Raw genomic sequence first — 22,044 nt, 5'->3', positions numbered from 1 at the left:
CAGGCAGCAGAGTTCCAAGACATGTCCAGTGCACCAGCAGCAGCACCTGGCTGAGCGGAAACTCGAAGGAGAGCATTGCAGCAGTCTCTAGACAGTCTCTAGACTGATTAATCTGCACAATTATAAATAAATTGCAGCTGTTCTGACCATTTTCTTCAAGCTAAGCCTCTGAATTCCTTGCAAGCTGACCTCACTGGAGCATCTGAGCTCAGGCAGCTGTAAGGAACTACCTCGGGGATTCCAAATGTGTCCGTCCCTGTGGGAAAGAGAAAATCTGGGATTTAGATGATGTGCTTGTTTTGGGTGCCGGAGAAGTCTGTGAAGGGTCAGTCTGAAAAGGGGGGAAACTGATGGGTTTAACTGGCTGGTTTTCCTCACAGGAAAGCCAAGGGGTGTCTCACAAAGCATGCAGGTAAGTCAGGAGGCACCACTGGGCACTGGAGTCCAGCTTGGTGCTTCAGGGCCCGAACCAGAGGTTCCTGGTGGGGAGGTGATGGTGAGAGGGAGCTGCAGGGCTGCTGCTCGGGGTGGGCAGAGGAGGGGATGAGATCACTTTGTGTGTGCAGAAGGGGACAGGTGACAGCCAGGCTGAGCTTGTTTTCCAGCCTGGTCTGACACTGCTTTGCTGAATTTGGGCAGTTCCTCTTGTTGTAGCTGATTTAGGTCCTGCTGACCTCTAAAATATCCAGGGAGCTGCTGAACCACCTGCATGAGCTGGTAAATACCAGACACTGAGTTTGCTCAAAATAGAAGGGGATATAAGCCCAGAAAGCTGTGGACTTACAGACATTTTTCTTTCTTCTCACTTAGACTTGGTCTTTTGGTAGAGTAAAAGAGAGAAACAGCAATGGTGTAGTAAAAAGTGGGGGAAAACCCCAAACCCTGCTCTACCTTTGAACTGCTAAACTAGGAATTGCTGGGACTGGATGAGGTGCTTCCCAGCACCCTGAGATAGGGAGCAATGGAGACCTACAGTTCCAGGAAAGCAACTGGAAAAAAGTGTATCTGCAGTTCCAGGAAAACAACTGTCCCGAGAATGGAGTAGCTGAGGGTGGCTGCAGCTCTCACCTGTGGAACCCACCAGGTGCTGAAGCAGAAACTCCTCAGCAGAGTTCAGGAATTGTGCACTTTCAGGACTACTGCAGAAGCAACAGTGTTTTTACCTGGTGAGCTCTTGAGGAGGTTCTGCCCACTCCTCAGGTAAAAGGGAAGGGGGATAGACTGAACTTTACAAGCTGCTTTTTCTCCAGGTTGTTCAAAAATCTGTTCTGCGCTGGGGGAAGCTCTCCCTGCAATCCCTCTGAGCTGCAGCACGGTACCAACAACAGATAAAAGGTGGATGATATTTTAGCTCAATGGCCTGGCCACAGTGCCCAGCCAGGAGCTGCTGCTGAGCTCCCAGCTGCCTGCTGGCCTCTACACATCGGGCTGGAAGGCACAAACTGATCTCTTGGGGCATTTTATGGTGGTAAACCCTCCACGCAAATCTTTGCCTTCTTATGAAATATGTGGTAAAAAATATTGTTGAAAATAGGACTCCAGATTCCTTGGGTTTATGGCAGCCATTTCTAAAGTCTCTTCAGTAGAAAGGCACAGGAGCTGGTGTGCTGGGAAACCCTGGCACATTCTTCAACATCAGCTCACAGGGTGGCTTTCTGAAGAAGCTGTTTCACCTTGTCTGTGCTTGTGCAGCCTGCCCTGGTGGTGTGGCCAGGGGCAGAAGGACAAGGGTGCTGCACCAGTGACATTACAGGGCAGTGGATGGGTCAGGACCAAAATCCTGTTTCGGTTTCCTGATCAAAGAGCCAAGCTTTGTTCTTCACAGGCTTTTCAGATGCAGGCCCCCACGTGGGGAGGGACGTGGCCCCCTGAGAGCACGGTGTGGGTGGCTCACACTGGCCTTCCCCCGCAGCAAAGCTGGAGATGGAGATTCCAGCTGGCACGTGTCAGCAGCTCCCCCAGGAGCAAGGCTGATCCCCAGCCACCTCACAGCTACTCACATTTGGCCAGCTTCAAATCAAAAGGAAAAGTCCCATGGAAGGGCTGATCTCAGTGGACTGAACCTTAAGGGGAAGAAACTTGGAATGCAAAAGAACATTTAACCCCTTAGGGTTGGTTGATGAAGTGTTTGTTGCATCAACAGCCAGGACCCATTTCTTGGGTCTCAGTGGGGGTTTGCTCAGGGAGCAAATGCCCAAAGGGCAGCCAGCTTTACTGGGTAAGTGTAGAGTTATGGCCAAATCCTGCTCTGTAGAGAATATTCTGACCTCAGGCATGCAGACATACCAATAATGGCCATTTATCAGCAGCTTTAATAGCAGCAGCACTGCAGAGCACGTGTCCTCAGGAGAAGGTCAGGGAAGTCCCAGGGAAACCCTGTCTGCCCTTTGTGTCTCCTGCTCTCCTCTCCCTGGCTCTCTTCTGCATTCCTCCTTCCTTCAAGGTCCCTTTGTGCATCCAGGCTGTGGATTTTGTTTTCGTTTCCCAGGTTAGGGTGGGCAGGGTGTCTTTGTGAGCAGGTGAGGGGAGCTGAGCCTTCCCCAGGGGATCTTCGGGCAAGGACTGAGGCTGTTCTAATCTAATCCTAAAATTCTATGGCTGGTTCTAAGGAGATGAAGGGAAGGATGGGACAGAGCAGAGAGGTCTGGGGCTGTGGGCAGCAGGCAGGGCTGGGGGGGACACAGTCTGCACCCCCTGGAGCTGGGGGATGGAGCCTGCTGGGCCTGCAGACCCCCGGATCTGCACAGGTCCCTGCTTGGGCTGAGGGCAAGGTGGCAGCCTGTGCCCATCTCCACCACCTGACATGTTTGAGTGGTCAGTGCTTGCAGTTTCCTAACCCACAGCTGCTTTTGACAGTGTGCATTTGGGAAAGGTACTTTGTGGGGAAGTATTTCCCCCTGGAGGAGTGGGTGCAACAGAAACTCTGCTTTCTTGCAGCCTCTGCTGTGATAGCCAGGGGCCAAGCAGACGAGATTTGGTTTATTTTTGATTTACATTCCAGCCTTGCCCCTGTACCAATGGGCTCTGTGAATCTGTTTGGGATGGCAGCGTTTCACTGGCATTAGCCCAGTGTCAGATGGGACATCGGGGTCACCGAGCAGCTTTCTGGGAAACCCCCCTGTGGAAAAACAGGTCTCCTTTCTGCAGAGTTAAAAAATGTCATCTTGACTCGGAGCATCTGGCTACGCTGTGCTCCTGCGAGACCCGAGCACGGGCTCCAGACTTCTACAGGTTTTAATTAAAAGCAAAATGAGATGTAGTCGTTACCACGACGACAGCAGCAACATTTAACACTTGGCAAGAGCAGAAACAAAGCACTGGAGGTGTTGGGGACTCCGCCGGGGGTTGCTCATTTCCGAGAAAGCCCAAGGAGCGAGTGAAAAGCGCCGGCTCGCTGCGACGGGGCAAATCGAGCAGAAGCCGCACTGCTGCAGCTTTTCCGAAAGAGAAGTTCCATAAACACCGGGGCGGTGCCAAACGCAGCCCTGGGAGATGGGGCTGGGGCAGGTGTGGGCATCCCTTCGCTCCTGTGGTGCCCTCCGGAGGACTCTGCTCACCGGGCTGGCCGGAGCAGGGCTGGGCTCCCCGAGGGACGGGGACAGGGACAAGGGAGGTCCCGGCACCGGGGCTGCCGGTCCCGGCCAGGCCTCCAGCGGGACTCCTTTGCCGGGAGCGCCCTCTGTTGTGGTGGGAGCGCTGCCGGACAGACGGACACCGAGCAGACCGGGGGCGGGTGGCAGCTCACGGGCCCTGCCGCTGTCCCAGCCGCTGGGTGAGCGCCCATGGGGGCTGTGCTGAGCCCCATCCCTCTGCCTCGGGCTCTGGCCCTGCAGCAAGGCCAGAGCTGCCTCTGGAAAGGGGTCAGAGATGAGAGGAAGGCGTGATGCCCTCTCATCCCCCATGTCCTAAGGGATTTAGGGTAACGTGGTGTCTGGTGGCGGTGTGAGGCTGTTCTGGCACCCTCAAGGGCCACGGTGCAGGTGAGGAGGGCTCTCGGCAGCTCCATCAGCACCCCTGCCCCAGCGACCTCACCAGGCCCTACCCTCCAGTGCTCCCGGGCAGTGCCCAGTCCCCAGCACCCCCGGAGGGTCCTGGGGCTGACACTCCGTGGGACACATTCCCCGGAGGGTCCTGGGGCTGACCCTCCGTGGGACACATTCCCCGGAGGGTCCTGGGGCTGACACTCCGTGGGACACATTCCCCGGAGGGTCCTGGGGCTGACCCTCTGTGGGACACATTCCCTGGAGGGTCCTGGGGCTGACCCTCTGTGGGACACATTCCCTGGAGGGTCCTGGGGCTGACCCTCTGTGGGACACATTCCCTGGAGGGTCCTGGGGCTGACACTCCGTGGGACACATTCCCCGGAGGGTCCTGGGGCTGACACTCCGCCCCTGTGCCCCGGGTCTGGGGCTGCATGGCCAGAGCCGACCCCTCCCCTGCCCGCACCCCTGCAGGGCTCAGCTCCTTCCTTCACCGCACCCTCGCAAGGCAGGGCTGGAAGCAGATCCTGAGGGGAACACGAGAGTGGTCCTTGCTGCCGTGTGAGAGACTTTATTGGCTCAGGTGTCCTCCCCCACAGGGCTGTCCCCCAGCCAGGACCTTTCACTGCTCACAGCAGAGAGTCCTCCTGGGCTACATGAGGAACCTGGAGAGGTCCTCCTTGATCTCAGCCTCGTCCCACGGCCCGTGGATGTTGTCCTTGAGCAGCTGGAGGCGGATGAGGCAGTAGGGGCAGAGGCAGGAGATGGCGAGCAGCAGGGAGGCGAAGAGCACGGCCCCCACGCTGGACACCGTGGCCAGCCCCGCCAGCGCTGCCAGCGCAAAGAGCACCGTCACCCCCACGTAGCACCGCGGCGTCCGCGCCTTCAGCTTCTTCTGCAGCATGGGCCACAGGGCGAAGATCTGCATGGCGAAGGTCACCATGACGAAGGCGTGCAGGGAGCGAGGCAGGCGCGAGGCCAGGCACACCGAGGCGAAGATGGCCATGTTGAGGGACAGCGTGCTGGACACAATGGCAGCGTTGGCGCCGTAATCGAAGAAGATGAGGTGCCCCAGGAGCATGAGGGCCGACATGGCGTAGATGGTGTCCGTGCTGATGGACTCGGTCAGCGTCTTCAGCACCGGCGAGAAGCCGTAAGTGAAGGCGGCGAACACCAGCGTGCTCTTGAGGTCAGCCCAGCGCGTCCGCCCGCTCGCCCAGCGCTCGGCCCCGCCGTCCACGGCGTCGAACAGGACGTAGCCGAGCAGGGAGGACGCGAGCGCCGCTCCGAAAAGGCCCTGCGGGCTCAGCATCCCGGCCTCCATGTACCACCAGGTGAGCACGAAGACGCAGACGCTGCACAGCTGCTGCACCACGGCTCCCGACTGGAAGACCACGGCCTGGTACCGGTACTGCCGGGCGTGCACGTTCTTCCGCAGCTCCTCCAGGAACCGCTGGTCCACGTAGTTATCGGGGAAAGGCTGGCGCTCGTACAGCACCTTCTGCCACCGCCGCCCGGGCACCGGCTCCATGGCCCCGGCACGGGCGGGGGCTCCGCGGCCCCGGCCCCCGCCGCCGCCGCCGCCGGAGGTGGCGCAAGGGACGCCGGGGCGCTCGCGGCCGCCACCTCCCGGCCGGAGCCCCGGGACACGGCCCGGAACCGCGGGACACGGGCCAGAGCCCCGGGACACGGCCCGGAACCGCGGGACACGGCCCGGAACCGCGGGACACGGGCCAGAGCCCCGGGACACGGCCCGGAACCGCGGGACACGGCCCGGAACCGCGGGACACGGGCCAGAGCCCCGGGACACGGCCCGGAACCGCGGGACACGGGCCAGAGCCCCGGGACACGGCCCGGAACCGCGGGACACGGGCCAGAGCCCCGGGACACGGCCCGGAACCGCGGGACACGGGCCAGAGCCCCGGGACACGGGCCAGAGCCCCGGGCGGGACCGCGACCCGGGGCCGGGTACCAGGAGCGGGCACCGCCACGCCTGAGACGGGTCACCTCCTCCCCGGGCTGCGCTCCCCGCTCCGTGTGAGCTTCAGCAGCTTCTGGGGATGGGTTCAGGGCACACCGGAGCTCCGTGCTGGGATCTGCTCATCCCGAGAGCCACAAGTCCACGTCCCGCTCGCAGCTGCTGCCCGTGTGTGCACTGTCTCGGTTCTGCCTGGCCCCGCAAGCCGGCCGGCCCAGCGGGCAGGAGGGATGCTCCTGCCCTGGTCCCACACCGTGCCCAAGGGCTGTCTCCCTGCAGCCGCCGAGAAGGGCACAGCCGGCCGATGGGACTCAGCCAGGGCCTCTCTCTGCTTGGACTTCCCGGTGCGTGCCCAGCCTTGCTGCTGGGAGCGTGACCCCAGCCCACGCTGCAAGCCCCACTCCCTGTCCCGCTCCAGCACCTGCTTTTCTGGCCAAACCAGGCTCCAGCAGGCAGCTCAGGAATGTGGGTGTGATGCTACAGGGCGCCCTTCCCCTGCAGCTCCTGTCTGCTCACAGCTCAGCCCTGCCCTGCCCGAGAGAGGAGCAGGAGGAGGAAAGCAGGGCTGGAGAGGGGCAGCTCTGCAGGGACATCACCTCCTGTGCTGCCCCTCTCCACGCCAAAGGGACTCGGCATGTGCAGCAAGGGGACAGGGGCATATTAAGGGAGGTTTCACAGAGGCCAGAGGTGTTTTCCCTCAGTCAGTGTTTGCTTGTGCTCAGGTCAGAGCCTTCCCAGCCCCAGAGAGGTGCTTGCTGCTGAGGAGCTGCTTAATTTGGCCTCACCCGAAAGGCCTCGGCCCAGGGCAAAGCAGCCCCAAACAGTGCCCTGTTTGTGCTGTGGGAAGGGGCGTTCTGGCCCCGCTGTCCCAGCGGCAACAGGCGAAGAGCTGTCGGTTGTTTTCACCCAGAGCCTGCCACGGGAGACTCTCCAAACAGATCCCACCTCCTCAGATACGTGCAGAGCAGCAGGTAACACCCACACTGCTGCTGTGCCTTTGGGGGAGCCTCAGGCTGAGCCACACCACAGTGACACCACGAAAGTGCCACCTCCCAGCCCCGTGCCACTGCACTTGCTCGGCCGGGCAGAGGCAGCTGCTCGCCCTGTGCAGGTACCCCACGCCAAGGGGCGATGCCAGCAGGCTCCAAGCCAGGATGGAGCTGGACTCAGTTTCAGCTGCCCTCCCTGAAAGCCCCCAGCCCCACGCTTTGGTCAGAGCCATGCACGTGCGTCCATGTGCACAAGGCAGTGCCCACAGGGACAGGGAGTGCTGCCAGCTCCTGTGATTGCTGGCATTGCCTTGGTGCCCAGGGCCTGGGAACTCGAGATTTTGAACGAAATGTCCTTTTCCCAAAGTCATGGAGTAAAGCTGGGGCATGCAAGCGGAAAGCTGGGAGGGCAGAGTGCCATTCCTGCCGCTCTGAAAAGTGCCACGACCACCACAGAAGAGGAATGCCACCTCCCGTGGGCATGGACAGGGCAATGCTGTGCTCTCGCTGTGGGTGGTGGCAGCAGGTTTGCTGTAACCTGGCCCTGGGCTCTCTGCACATCTGGGATGCTTTGGGGACCAAGAAGAGCAGGCTGGGCTGGAGCATGAGGCTGCTTCCGTGTGGTCAGGTCCACGTAGACACCCCAGTGGAGAGAACAGAGGTGATGGGTACTGTGTGTGCCCTTTCAAATCTCTGCTGTGGCCAGCAGAGAGCCTTTGGGGGGATGGAGAGGGGAGGCTGGGGCTGGTCAGTGCCTCACAGCGCTCCTGAGCCACGCTGGGCCATGCCAGCCAAGCCAAACCCCTCGGGGAGATCCAGCACGGCAGCTGGAGCCCCCCACGGGCGCCCACCCGGACCAGGGGAGCTCTGCCATTGGCTCTGCACCCCGGCAATGCCAGCCCAGGGCTGAGAGCCACAGGGCCTGGCACCCACCTGGTGCTCGAGGGACCCCAGCAGGGTCTGGGACGAAGCAGCCACCACTGCTGTGCTGGCACTGTGTCCCTGGGAGGGGACAGCGTGTGACTGCCACGTGTGATGGCACCGCCCACGGTGCAAAGGACAGCTCAGTCCTGCCCAGGTGGCCCAGACTTTGCCGCAGGGCAGTGACTCCGCGGGGCAGTGACTGTCCTGCCTGCACAACTGTCCCGGCGGGACCTGCCACGTCAGTGTCACCAGCCGGGCCTGCTGCTCAGAGGGGACTTTGTGCCATGGAGTCATCCTTCAGCCCTCCAGGGAGCTTTCCTGGCAGGGATAAGCAAGAGCTAAGATCAAGAATTACAAAAGTCCTTTGTGAGCATCTAAATTCCCACTCTGGGTTCCGTGCCACAAGACCTCCCTCACCTCACAGTTTGGTGTCCCTGAGTGCCAGTGGCCTCAGGAGAGGCAGTGGGGTGGCGAGTGCTCTGAGCCCCTCTGCTGAAACACAGGGATGAGCAGCTGGGTGCCATGGCCCTACAAACTCTGCGTCTGCTGGGGCTTGGCTCTGCCCTGCCCTCTGCAAAGGGGCCCCGCTGCAGATTTGTTTAGAGTCTGCCTCCTCTGAATGTTGGAATACACTGCTGAAGGTGTCTGGAGGGAAGGCTGGGAAAGGTGACAGGCTGGGGCTGAAATAGCTGGGATTGATCTGGACCTGCACTGGAGACATTTGAATATCAAAGTATGGCAGGCACTGCTCCCCCAGCAGGGGCTCGGGGCTGCCTCCAGGTGAGCCTGGTTGCCCTCAGAACGGGACCATCACTTGTGCTGCAGAAACAGGATTCCAAATAACCGAGCAGCACCCTCTGCTGAGGGTCTGAGCCAGCCTGAGGCTGCATGGATGGGGATGGGTCCTGACCTCTCCCTGTCCCTCAGACAGGGCTCTTCCCCTGCATCCCTGCGTGTCACCGCCACAGGAATGACAGGGCACAGCTATGGATCCCTGGGCCTCCTTTCTCTGCCAAGCCATCCCCCAGCCTTCCCCTCTGACCCTGGAGCCAAACCCTCCCTCCACAGGAATGTGTTTCAGGGAGGGGGGAGGTTGGCACAGCTCCAGCTGCTGCATTTTTCCATGTCCAGAGATCATCTCCTGCCTTAAAAGGCCCCATGACACAGGCTGTGCCTGCTCTCCTGCAGTCACCTGTGTAAGGACTGCTTGGATTCAGTCCCCAGCACGGACTGGGATGACACCAGCCCAGAGCCTGGCAGCTGGGCTGAGCCCCGTGGGGGGATACTGGGGCAGACAGGGCTGGTTGTCCTGGGAGCCCTGCAGGGCCTGCCCGTGGTGCTGCTCCAGCTCTCCCGGGCTCTCCCTTTCCTGTGTGCAGGTCACATTTCCTGAGCTGATATGGAGGTACCAAGGCTGCTGGAGAAACCCTGCCCAAAGCTGGCAGAGCTGTCCAGGAAAACGGGATTGGGTCTGAGAAGCCCACATCTGCCAGGTTTGGGATTTGCTGAGCCTGTTGCAGGGGGAGAAAGATGGGAAGGCTGAGGATCTGGGGCAGGAGAGATGAGCTGTGGAAAGACACGTGCCTGCAGGGATGTGACCTCTGGAACACACCACACAGCACGTGGGAGGGCTGTGAAACTGAGCTCCCTCGCTCCTGGCATTCCCTGACGGTCAGCACGGATCCCTGCAGCCCTCTGGCAAAACAGCCTCCCCAGCACCCACTGAGGGCTCTGGAAAAAGGGACAAGCCAGCCCAGCCCAGGGCCTGGCCAGCTCCAGGGCAGTGGGTCAGCAGGGCTTGTTTTGCAGGGGAACTCATCAGCGTCAAGCTGCCACCTAGTAAAGATGTTTTTGTTTTTTAATCTGCTTTAGAAAAAGAAAATCCCTAGGAAACTGCAGCCAGAAATTACATCAGCAATGTGCTCTGTCAGTTGCAGGGTCTCCAGGGTGGGATGAGTCCAAACTTCAGCTGCTCAGGTAAGCTCAGCTCAACCTTCAGCTGTATGTGGTGCATCTCCAACACGGAGATGCAGGGAGGAAACCAGACCTTGGAGATAAAATAATAAAACTGCCCGTGGGACCTGAGCATGGGTTGTCATGGAAGCTGGAAGGTGAAAACTGAGATTTGGGAACAAGGAGGGTCTTATGGTGCACATGGGTTTCTCCAAGACCTGGCACAGCAGGGCTGGGGCTCCAAAACAAAGCTTTGCCAAGTGGTGTCTCACTCTGTTCCCCCTGGTTTAGCCCTGAATGGGTAGTGTAGGGATGGGATGTGAACTGCTGACCCAGCTCCTCCACAGCTGGTGGAAAGGCATCAAGAGCTGCAGGTGGCAGAACACTGAAAAACCCAACTGCCCAGAGGGAAAAGCAGTATCCCCCCAGGGCTGGTGGCTGGAGCCCCACAGCAGCTCCCCAGCACCAACTCTGCCCACCCTGAGCCTCCTACTGCAGCCACTTCCCCCCCCTCGCAGCTCTGGGGCACAGAGTCAGAAGCGTGAAGGGACCCGGAGTTTCTAACAAGGGTTTTAGTGTCTGCCATGGAGGTATTTTTGTTCTATAAATGGGGAGGGGGATATTGGATGAAACTGTGTATGCAAACACTGTTGGTTTTTCCAGGAAGTGTAGCTGGGGAAAAACTTGGTGTCCACAGGTCAAAAAGAGGTTGCAACTCCCTGTTTCAGCCTGGTGTGCTGCGACAGGATCCTCCTCTATGCTCACCTTCCCACTTGCCTAGTAAAGAAGTAAAGAAGCTTTTGTTCAAACGCAGCATGGCCTCAGTCTGGAAACACAGTGATCTCCCAGGAGATATCCACACCAGGAGCCCTCCCTGCCTTCTTCCCTGGAGCTCCAAGCAGGAGCCCACGTGCTCAGTAGGAGCAGTGACGTGGGGCTGAGGAGTGTTTCACACCTGGTGCCTCCCCCTGCAACACCAGCTCGTCCTGCCCCAAACCACAGGGAAGGGGAGCCTGGTGTGCCTGTTCCCCTGGAGCGCGAGTCCCTGAGGAGTGACACTCCTGCTGCCAGCCATCCCCTACCCCTCTGCCTATTTTTAAATCTCTGGCAGGGAGGGGATGGAGCCGGGTGGGAATTTAGTTTATTTTAGCAGTCAGCAGAAAGGGGAAGGGAGGCAGCTGAGCCCGTGTGTGCCTGGTGAGCCCTTTGGGTCCCTCATCCCCAGCACTCGGATCCAGCTGGTGCTGGTGCTGCTGTGCGGGCTGTGCCACCCTGCCATGCTCCTGGCACTGCTGCCCAGGGCTCTGACCACCCTCCAGCCCGGGGATGTGTGGGGGGCAGGTCGCAGGTTTGGGGTTGTGCTGAGAAAGGCACGGGTGCCCTGCCCTGCTGGACCAGCTGCCTGTGACATCCCCCACTGTGGCCTTGACTTGCCCAGGGCCATAGGGGAACCCGGCCCTGGGCTGCACCAGGTGCTTTCCCAGCCCTTCCTCTCACCCCAGGGGCACAGTGAGAGGAGGGAAGGGGAAGCTTCAGCCCACGCTGTCCTCCCAGAAATGAAGGCTAAAAAAGCTTCACACTTTCATCGTGAAGTTTTGCTGTTTCTGCAGTGAAATTTGATTTTTCTTTTCCCAGGGGGGCTCAGACAGCAGGTGTTGGGAAGCACCAGGGGCACCGAGGCACGCACCATGATGGGCCCACACCACATTTCCATCACGAGAGCAAGAATTAGTTTGGATTCTGTGTGTCCCAGCTGTCAGCAGCCTTTGGACCTTGCCCAGGAAGGGGTGTTCCATGCATTGCCCAGCACTGGCTGTAGGACAGAGCGTTTGCTGTCATGCAGAGGCTCTGTGGCTCTGCAGCAGGGCCAGGAGATGCTGCAGCTGTGCCCTGCCTGGGCATCCCCGCTGGAGCCATCATTTTATCTCCTATTTCTAGGCAAAGTTAAAATTTAGCCACGTGAAATGAGAAACCAAAATACAAAGGTTTTCAAAAGTGACATTCCCACCTCATTTTCCTCATCTTACATGAAGCTTTGACTTCCAGGTTTTGAGCCACTGAAGAGGGGGCTCAGAGCCAGGTGGAGGATACCTGGCCCTGGCTGTGCCCTGTGAGAGCTGCCCCAGGGGCTGCCCCAGGTGCTCCTGGCTCCATCCTGCTTTGGGAGCCGTGGCACGGTGCCACCTGTGCCAGAATTCCGGGCTCTGTCGGGCAGGCTGCTGGCTGCGGATCTGAGCAGCGGCTCTCCTGCACCAGGTCAGGCAGCCCCAGCCGGGTGTCACCGTGTCCCTGCTGCCGAGGCTGCCCGGCGCCAGCCCGCGTTCATTAACCCTAACCACGTTAATTACCCCTGAGCAGGCTCCGCGCAGGTGACCTCGCCTGCGGGAACGTGCTGCTGGATGAGCCGGGAATGTACCGCTGGATCGGGCGGTCTCTGTGACCGCGGGACTCTCGGCACGTCCCGGGATTTTAGGGAGTGCGGGAGTGGGAATCAGAGCCCACATCGTGCCCCACGTGCAGGGCCCTGTCCGCGTCTGGGGGCACAGAGCACAGCCCGTGTGTCACAGGCAGGTCGCTGAGTGATGAAAGAGCAATCACCTGCTCAGCTGGAGGTGGAGTTGCTCCTGTTTGATTTTCCAAGGAAAACGAGTCCAACCTTTATTTTTTTTGCACAGCCTTCCTTTCGGTGCGAATCGCCCAAGATGTAAAAGAAATGGAGGGGTTTTTTTACAAGTTTTGTGCTGGTTTGCTGGGTTCTCTCCTGCAAGTGGTTAACGGTTCATCTGAAGTCAGAGGAAGGTCTCTGGAGCAACCTCGCAATTTACAGCTTTTCCTTGACCAAGTAAGAAACAGTCAGGAAATTAAACAGGAAATTGTGTCTGGAAGGAACAAAAGTTGTGTTGTCAGAACCTGCTTATGAAAGATTTAGTTTGTTTTAACCAGAAAGGAGCCAAGATCAATAGTCAGAAGAGGAAGGAGTTTGTGTGAATTAAATCACACGTGAAAAAAAAAAGAAAAAAAAAGGCAACACTTGGGAAAACAAGAAGCCTTTGTAAAGAGCAGATAGGGATGAATGGCAGAGAATGGCTTTGCCACTGCAGCAAACAAATGCTGCAAAGTGCTGAAAGGCAGAGGCCCAGGGGGTAGCCCAGGATCAGATGTCTCTCCAGCAGTCCTAAAATGCCCAAATCTCTGGGGGACACTCCACAGCCAGCCCGTTGGAATGCTGGGGTGCAGTGGACGAGCACTGCCCCACCACTGTGCAGGTGAAACAGCACCACCTCCTCTTTCCTGCTGCTCCTAAGGTGTCCCTTGGGTGGCCTGCTCCAGCTTTCCCTACCCGGGGTGCCAAGCACCAGAGCCCAGGTTTAATTCCTGGTCAGCAGAGGGATGTTCCCTGCCCAAGGGATGCAGGGTGAGCTCCAATTCAGCCCCAGGACTTCACAGGAACTGCACCAGCTCGCCTCCTCCTGGGGTTTGCCATGAGAAATCTGGCCAAGAGCAAGCAAAAAAAAAACCAAAACTGCTACAAACATGCAGCACTTTTTGAGAATTCCATACTAGTATTTGCTCCCTGGTAACCCCACAGGCCACTGGGTTTTGGGTTAATTAGGGGCTCTAGTTAGGATATTGGGTAATTTGTAATTTTTTGACTCTTGAATTGCTCATCAGTGGTTGGGAAACAAGCTCAGCAAGCACTGGTATGTGGGTATGGCAGAGGTGGGGACATCAAGACCCCGCCTGGCTGATCCAGGCTCTTCTCAGGGACTGGCTCAAAGGGGCTTTTCCTCCAGGATCCCAGCTCTGTAAAGCTTCCCCTGAAATGATGTGTCCTCTGTGTCAGCTCTTGGGCTGTGTTCGGTCTAAGCTGTGCTCACTCCTCACGGGATCACAGCGTGTGGGAGCTGTGCCAGGAGGGAGCAGCCCCATGGGCTGAGCCAGTGTGGCTTCAGAGCCTTCTCCAGTGGCCGGGGAGGCTGCAGGAATTCCTGTCCCTGGAATGGAGAGAGGCCCAGCCATCCCGCGCGGCAGCGCTGAGGCAGAGGGCTCTGGCTGCCACTACTCAGCAACGGGTTAATGAATGTTTACCAGCCCTTCCAGCAGCCACATCAGCAGGTTGGTGTTTGAATTTCCAGCGCTTCATGGATGGACGCTCTGGTCCCGGCCATCCCCAACCCGTCCTCTGCGGCCAAGGCTGTGCTGTTGGGATGGGCAAATGCCCCGAGGCACCTCCAGCCCGGCGGGGAGAGGCGCTCCCGGCCCCGGTTCAAACAGCAGCGGGTGGGACTGCGCTGCTCCCGCCCCTCGGGGAATTCCCGAGGGGCAGGCAGTGCCCGGTGTTAACGAAGGCACAAAGTTACAGGGTGAAAAATCAGGGGAAGAACAGACACAAAGACCGTGCAGAGGTCTCCGCTGCTGGCTGACTGCAGTCACGGCATCCCACAGCTCCCTGCGGGCCGGGTCAGGAGGCTGGAGCTGCTCTGCTGTGCCCTGCTGCTGCCGGCACGGCCGTGATTCACGCCCTCGGCGCGGGCTGAGCTGGCGTTCCTCGGGCACAGTCCTGAGCCGTGCGCGTTTCCAGCGTGGCGTGCTCCTGACCCAGCCCCGGCAGCCTGCCGCGCTCCCCGGGCCGCCGCTGCCCTCGCTTCTCCCACCGAGCCCCGGTCCTGCCGGTGTCTGTGGCAGGAGCGAGCCGCAGGGAAGGCTCTCCTGCCCCAGCGCGGAGACCAGCGCTGCGGAGGGGCAGCTTTGGGCCGGGTTCCCCACAGAACGCCCCGTGCTTTGGTAACCACCGCTGTGTTCTGCCACCGGCCCAGCGCGGGGCAGGCGCCTCGCTTCTGTCCCGCATGCTACCCGGCCTGCGCTCCCTCAGCCTCGCCCTGCTCGGCCCCCGCTCCCACGATGGATATAAATGTGCCCTGACACGTCTCGGGCGCGCCCACGAGCCCGGGGTGAAGCCGGGCCCCGCTGCCCCTCACGGACCCCTCAGGGCGACGGAAAATGGCGGCCGGGGACTCGCGCTTCGGCCCTATCCAGCCCGGAACTACAACTCCCGGCAGCCCCCGCGCGGCTAGCCCTCTGCGGGCCTCAGCGCTCGGCAGCCTGCAGGGAAGCCTGATCAAAATAAAAAAGAAATAATTAAGAGATGTCACGTGGGCGCGCCGGTGCTTGAAATGCCCCTGGAAGCGGAGGCAGCGGCGCGCCTCAGGCGCCTCGCGGCCGGTGGTGTGGCCGCCAGCCGTCGTTTATCACTATGGCGATTTCCCTTTAACGGCTTGTTTGCCGCAGGCACCTCACAGAGCGGGGTCCTTGGAGGGGCGGGGAGAGGCGAGCCCGCTGTCCAATCGGCGGGGCGGGGAGGCGGGGCCAGCCCGCGGGGCGCTCAGCCCATTGGCCGGCGGCGCGGAGCGGGTGACGCGCATCCTTCCAGCTCAGCGCGTGAGGCGGTGGAAGGGGCGGGGCGCGGGCCCGGCCCGGCGGGCAGTAACGGCCGCGCGCGCGGGGAGGGGCCGCGCGCCACAACGGCCGATCCCCCCGAGCGCCGCCGCCCGCCGGAGGATGCGCCGCCGCCGCCCGGCCGCCGCAGCCAGACCGGGGACACCATGAGGGAGCCGCCCCGCCGGCCCCTGGCGCTGGGCTCCTGCCTCCTGCTCTGCGCCCTGCTCTGGTGAGTGCCGGCCTCTCAGCCCCGCCGCTGCCGCGCTCGGAGCGCTGCCCGGGCGGGCTGCGGAGAGCCGGGGTCGGGAGGTGGGGCCCGTAGGGTCGGAGGGGAGCTGCGGAGAGGGTCCGGTGCAGCCCCCAGCCCGGGCAGGGACACCTGGGGCAGGTGACACAGGAGCGCGCCCGGGTGCGTTCTGAGTGCCTCCAGCGGCAGCAACCCCAGGGCCTCCCCGGGCAGCCGGGGGGCGTGAGGCGCCGCTCCCGTGCGGTGACACCCGGGGGGCGTGAGGCGCTGCTCCCGCGCTGCCCGGGATGTGTTCCCGGGCTGTGACACCCTGGGAGCGTGAGGCGCTGCTCCCGGGCTGTGGCACCCTGGGAGCGTGAGGCGCTGCTCCCGGGCTGTGGCACCCTGGGAGCGTGAGGCGCTGCTCCCGCGCTGCCCGGGATGTGTTCCCGTGCTGTGACACCCTGGGAGCGTGAGGCGCTGCTCCCGGGCTGTGGCACCCTGGGAGCGTGAGGCGCTGCTCCCGGGCTGTGGCACCCTGGGAGCGTGAGGCGCCGCTCCCGTGCGGTGACACCCTGGGAGCGTGAGGCGCTGCTCCCGCGCTGCCCGGGATGTGCTCCCGTGCGGTGACACCCTGGGGAAGGGACAGCCCTCGGGAGGGCGATTCCCGCTGCCCGGAGGGCTGGAGGTCACCCGGCGTGTCAGGTGAGGGTTGACCACAAACACCGAGGGTCAAAGTTACCTGTGTGGTGTTGTCTCTGTGCTTTTAGGGGGCATCCATGCATTTCCAGTTTCAGGCTCTTGCACTCTCCTCTGGAAGATCACGGTGCCATATTCTTGAAACCCTTCCTCTGAGTCTGTCAGGAGTGGTGTTAAGTTAAACCAAATTAACTCTCTTATTTTTGCATTGATTATGCCTTTGACAGCGTTTTTTATAGTGATTACCTGAACTGTACTTTGTTCCAGCATCCCCTGTTTGCTTTCTTTTCAAACTTCCTTTAAGAGATGACATTTAACAGAATACAAATATTAGTAGAATGTACTTCTGTATGGTAAGTTCCAACCTTCTTAAACTTTGGCCCTCTTTGAACTTGGTGAGTCACTGTTTGAGAACTGATAGCCAGCTTGAACAGCAAACTGCAAATATTGCAGATGGGACAGCCACACTCTGGTGTATTACTACAGCACAGCTCCTGTAGATTGTTCAGGTAGTCTGCTTAAAAAGAGAAATCATCCTGAGGTCCTGGCTTGTCTCGCAGTTGGGTGAAGAGCGGGAGCCCAGGCACCTCTGTTTTGCACAATCAGTTGCAAATCTGCTGCTGGTGCCCGTGTTGCTGTGTTTGGACAGTCCTGAAGCAGCTTTGCTTCGTGTCATCACATTTTGGGGTTTGGAGACGAAAGCACATCTTGAAAACTCGGTTGCTGTGTTTACACTTAGCAAAATTTAAAACAAAAAAAAACTTCCTGGCCATGTGGGTTTGATCAGGTGAGCTGGGAGCCTCATGAACTGTCTCCAGACAGCTTTGCTTTGCTTTTACTGCTTGGACAGTGGGGTTCTGGCAGCAGGTTGTAGTTGTATAGCTAGGATTCCTGTTAGGAAAACAGTTTTTGTCTCTTGGTTAGATTGCCTTGAGGGCTGACAGTCTGTTCCTGCCTCCAGGTAGGAATTTGTCAGTGGAAGGGGTTTTTAGCCTAATGATCAATAGGTGGGCGGGTTGTTTTTTTGTTGCTGTGCTCTTAGTCTGCTGCTTCACCAGGCTTTTTTCAGGATAATTCCATATTTAAGAAGGAATGTCATGTTCAGCTGTCTGGTTGGAGTAATGTATTTGTTCTGTAAATCTCTGACAGCTTCTGTGTTCTTCTTTGGCGTGGTTCGGAGGAGAGTGGAGCTGCTCTTTTTGTTACCCTTCAGAAGGGATGGCTCTTTCTGGCAGTGTCTGATCTCGGAGCTTGCGCTGGAGTGCCCCGATGCAAAACTCTTTTCTAGAGTTTAGAGGAGCAGCCTGCTCACTGGCTGCTTTTGCTTGGGAGCCAGTGGATTCATTTGAATGTTGAGGGATGCACCTCCAGTTTCCCAGTCTGCTGTGCAAGCATGAGTTGACATCAGAGAGTTTGAAATCCTGGCTGCATTAATTTCAGTGGCCATGTCAGAGTTGTGATTAGAAAGTCTTGAAGTCCCTTGGTTCATGCATTGTTGGTAGAGTATAGAAGTTGAGAAGTTGTAATTTATTTAACTTTTTTCTGTAAAGAAAATCAGCACCTTTGTTCACTTCAGCAGTTTAGAAACTTCAAATAGCAAATGGAAGGAGTTGTGTTATAAATGTTGGCTTTTTAAATTCAGTTGTTTTGAGGTTTAATTTTCAGAGGACTTTGTGCTAGTGGGAGATAAGTTTTCTCCTTATAGGTGTAACTGCTGGTCAGCAGATGATCAAATGGAACCCCAAAATCAGGGAAAAACCCATGAGACAAAATAACTGCTTAAAGAACACTTGGGGCTGTTTGCACTTCTTGGCTTTTTTTTTTTTTAATCGAAATTTTGTTTTCTTTCTGAGTGGCTGTTGCTTCTTTCCTTGAAACTAAGCTTAAAATAGGAATTTTCAAAATCTCTCATGATGCATTTTTAAGCTCACCTAAGAAAGTTGGTTCAGTGGGGAAGCACTGATTAGTAAAGATCAAGTGAGGGGAAAAAGAATTGATTTGAACTTGCCCTGGAAGATGTCCTCCTGGGCATTGAAAATGTGGCAGTGTTTTAGGAGATGCACAGAAAAGCAGAAGAGTGAGTAGGGGTTTGTTAGCCAAATTGTGCCTTTTCCGTAAAGGGGATGTGATGCTTTTTGGGTCAGTTATCAGTACTTGAGGCTTTCTGAAGCTGGGCCAGCCACAGCTCTGACAGCCCTGAGCCAACAGGATTGTTCCAAGTTTCAAAAGAGCAGCGTGGCTTTGGGGAAATACTTCTGCTGGAGGTATGGCTCAGGAATGCAGTGCTCCAAAAATAATGGGCAGCTGTGCAGTTTGGGGCCTCCGCTGTGCCTGACAAATGCCTGCTGTTGTCCTGAATTCAGAGACCTCCTTAATGCTCCAGTTCATCCCTTTGTGTGCATGATCATAATGCATTTAAAGAAATACATTTAAAACTTGCAGTGCTTTGTAGTTTGCCACTGTCCAGAGCTGCGTAAGTGGAGTAGGTTTAGCAGCTTGTGGGATACCAGGATATCTGAAGTGAGACCAGCTGTGATGGCTGTTTGAAGAGTGACCTGTATAAATTATTCTGACATCAGCTTTTGCCTGCCATAAGCTGCACTTCCAAAATGTTAATTGGGAGTTTAATAAAGAAATCGTGCATCCAGTAATTTGACTTTCTATCTCAGAAAGTTCATTGCCATGTCCTGACCTACTTAGCTTTTATTAACTCTGCTGCTTGGGTTTACAGCTGTGAGTAAAAGGAGGATGGGGTCAGTGCCTGTGCACTTCAGAATCCTTCAGTTGTTACTCTGTGAGTATCGAGCATCAGGAAATACCTAGAGTCAAAGTGATTGAGCAGCAAGATGTGCTGGTTTGCATGGCAAACCCCTGGCCTAGGAACTCTGACTGAAATCCACCATGAGATTGTACCCTGGAAACTGTAAAGGTTGGATTGGGTCAGTGGCACAGCCAGGAGTGAAGCCCGGGTTACCAGTACAGAGGAAAGGGATAGTGGTTTTTAGTCACACCTGTTAAGGTGTGGATTTCAATGAGAGAAGACATTTCTAGTTTGGCTTTGCAGTTTGAGTCCTGTCTGGTTTGGAAGGTGTAACACAGGAGGAGCTCTGAAGACCCCAGTGCTGGACTGGCACTGTGGTGACACCAGCAGGTTCATTGCGTGCTGCTGCTGCACAGGTGAGAGCTCTGCAAATCACACCAGGGCTCTCACAGTGCAGCTTTTGCCGATTGAACGTTTATTTGCCTCATTATTGACTTGTGGCTCACACCTACAGCTCACCTCTGCTAATCGCAGAAAGGTGTGAGTGGTAGAGCTGGGGAGTGAGAGTTTGTGTTCCAGTGTGCCTCATCAATGTGCCCCTTACCACTGAAATCCTCTTTTTTTTTTTTTCATGAGTCCCCTCATGATCTGGAGAGGACTGCAAGAGTAACTGGCCTGAGTTTTTTCTGCTGATTCTCCTCTTGAGTACTTGAATCTCTTCAGAAGGCTGATACTAAAATAACAGTGTGTGTGCATTTCATAGCAGGAAGAAATGAAATTATTTGAGCACTGATACAATCAGAGCTGTTGTTCCTGGCATGTGACTTCAGAATGGAAAGTGTATTCCTAGGTATGGAGTATCCTGTTGGGAAGGGTGGTTGCTCTGTGGTTAAGGTTGGGACAGAAGCTGCCCTGGAACTCTTGGATTCCTACAAATGAAACTGGAATCTGCCCAGCTTACAGGCTGCTCACATTGAAGGTGGTACATGCAAGCAGGGCCCCAAGCGCTTGGCTCAATCAATTATTGAATATTTTGCCTTCTAAAATGATTTGAAAATCAGTGAACTGCTTTCATGCAGTATCTTCTAAAAGATTTGTCCTAGAAACTTCAAGTTAGTTTGTTTGTTATGCAAATGGTGAACTGAAGTGGCCTCTACCCCATCACGAGTTGTCTGTGTTGGTGCAGACCTTGCCTGTTGCAGTGAAATGTGTCTCCCTTGGGCACTTCATTTGAACTCTTTCTGAAGTGTCTTTCTCTAACCTGCTGTTAGTTCTTTTCCACTTTGATATTCCTACTGTGAGTCTTGTACAGAGTCGTTTTTTCCTTTAGTCTTTAGTTTTCATTACTGATGCAGCTTTTGGAAACTTCTGTGCCTCTTTGAAGGGGAGGACATGCAGTGTCTTTTAAAGTTCATTCTGGAGGAGCTGCAGCCTGGAGAGGATGTGCATGAAAAGTTTTAGCCAAGAACAGGTTAACCTAGAACTGTAAATCTAAAAACTTTCTTAATTCTTGCTGGAAATACTGGGCTGCTATAACAGACAGACTGGTCCCAAGCTTGGGTGAGTGAAAACGTTGATGTGAATGACAGACTGGATTGGAATATTAGCAGAAGGTTCCAACAGTTCAAAAATCAGCTCAGGTGCACAAAGGAATGGCAATGACTTGGCTTGGCTGGGTTTTGAAATGGCAATCAAGATAATGCTGAAATCCCTTACAGGTAAGAAGCCTATTAAAAATACATCATACGTGTCTGGGAGTCGGGTGATAGCAGCTTTGCAGTGATCTAGGCTGAAATTCCCATTGCCACACTTGCAGCAACACCCCCCTCCTGGGCGCTGTGCTGAGCCGTGCTGTGCTGAGGGTGGCTTTAGCAGGAGCTGGGGCTGTGCTGAGCTGTGCTGTGCTGAGGGTGGCTTTAGCAGGAGCTGGGGCACAGCAGCTGCCCCTGACACTGCTGTGGCTGTGCTGTGAATTTAAGCAATGAGGGAAGTCTTGGAAAGTGTGTAAGTCAGACATTCCTACACACTCTAAAAGCCTTAAAGTTTACTGACGCTACATGGCTGTGCTGTTTCCTTGTAGTGTTTGTGGTTCCTATCAGGTTTTTTTGGTGTGGTTTGGGTTTTTTGGTTTTGTTTTGTTGTTGGGTTTTTTTTTTTCTGGAGTGGGTGCTCTTCCCCAAACTCTTGCATCAGAGAAAATAACTAGAGTTTGAGAATGCAGGGAGCTTCTGATACGCTGCAATCTTCCTTCAGTATTGCAGAAGTCTGTTTCCAAGAAACACCAGGCACTGCCTGTTCCTTTGGGTGCTTCCAGAGGGGGTTGTGACATCTGCCCTGCTTTTAGTGCCTGAAGTCGGGCACCTGGATAGTCCTGTCAAGGAAGAAGAGGTTTGTGTTTGTTTCTGTGTTACATTGGAACCTGCATTTAATGTAGGTTGTTGTCTGTTCTGGTCAGAGTCCTGTGAAGGTGCTGTTATCTCAGCAGCCTTTTCCAGGAGGGAATGGGAGTAACTCTGGGAGCACTGCAAGCAAGCAATGAAGTTGGTTTCTGTTGTTTAACTTGGGACAACAGTGGACTGTCAAGAGCAAATGTTGTGTTCCCCTGTGTCTTCTTGGGTTGGATATCTGAGCATTCCTTGGCTCAGAGCTGACTTTCTTCCCCCCTCAGGACTTACTGGAATGTTTCCACAATCTCCAGATCAGAGCAGAGGGTGCAGACTCCTGTGTGGCTGAAGGGGGGATGCAGTAAATCAGTTCAATCTGATGAAGTATCTGGTGCTCCTGGAACCTCCTTCTGCAGGCTTTGCATGCTGATGGTATTTAAAATGCTGAAAGCCCTATTTGAAGCCAAAGGTTGGAATCTCATTGTATGCAGCTGTGAAATTCAGTATGGTCAGAAGTATCTTTGTGTTGGGCTCCTCTGAATAAGTGAAATAACTGTTTGGAGAGCACATTCTTTGCAAAGTGTGGGCAAGCTATTAAAAACTTAATTGCAAAATACCACAGATTGGTAAAGGATTTGCAAAAAAAGCTCCAATTTCAGCTGTTTTGGGCTTGGGTTTTTTTGAGCACGTGAATCGAGTTAGTGGTAGGAA

The 22,044-nt window shown here is 56.4% G+C and overlaps 2 protein-coding genes and 1 long non-coding RNA gene across 6 annotated transcripts in view; 2 read left to right on the top strand and 1 right to left on the bottom strand.

The window, feature by feature from the left end:
* Nucleotides 1–4,535: 4,535 nt before the first annotated feature.
* On the bottom strand, nt 4,536–5,584 carry PIGC (phosphatidylinositol glycan anchor biosynthesis class C). The gene has a single exon (XM_038144970.1). It carries the CDS (start codon nt 5,509–5,511, stop codon nt 4,633–4,635), a length of 879 nt encoding a protein of 292 aa, XP_038000898.1. The 5' UTR covers nt 5,512–5,584; the 3' UTR covers nt 4,536–4,632.
* A 3,965-nt stretch (nt 5,585–9,549) lies between these two features.
* Nucleotides 9,550–11,823, top strand: LOC119704167. The gene is made up of 2 exons (XR_005257858.1): nt 9,550–9,848; nt 11,460–11,823. It is a non-coding gene; the product is annotated as an uncharacterized LOC119704167 (long non-coding RNA).
* A 3,437-nt stretch (nt 11,824–15,260) lies between these two features.
* SUCO (SUN domain containing ossification factor) overlaps nt 15,261–22,044 on the top strand; it is a 39,018-nt gene continuing 32,234 nt past the window's right edge. For all 4 annotated transcript variants that reach the window (XM_038144377.1, XM_038144376.1, XM_038144375.1 and 1 more), the window contains exon 1: nt 15,261–15,492. In XM_038144377.1, the coding sequence (XP_038000305.1) occupies nt 15,428–15,492 (65 nt within the window). In that variant the 5' untranslated portion in view covers nt 15,261–15,427. The remainder of the gene's footprint in view (nt 15,493–22,044) is intronic.

The sequence above is a fragment of the Motacilla alba genome, chromosome 8 (assembly GCF_015832195.1).
Source record: "Motacilla alba alba isolate MOTALB_02 chromosome 8, Motacilla_alba_V1.0_pri, whole genome shotgun sequence".
Taxonomy (NCBI): domain Eukaryota; kingdom Metazoa; phylum Chordata; class Aves; order Passeriformes; family Motacillidae; genus Motacilla; species Motacilla alba.
This window is presented reverse-complemented; position numbering and strand designations above follow the sequence as displayed.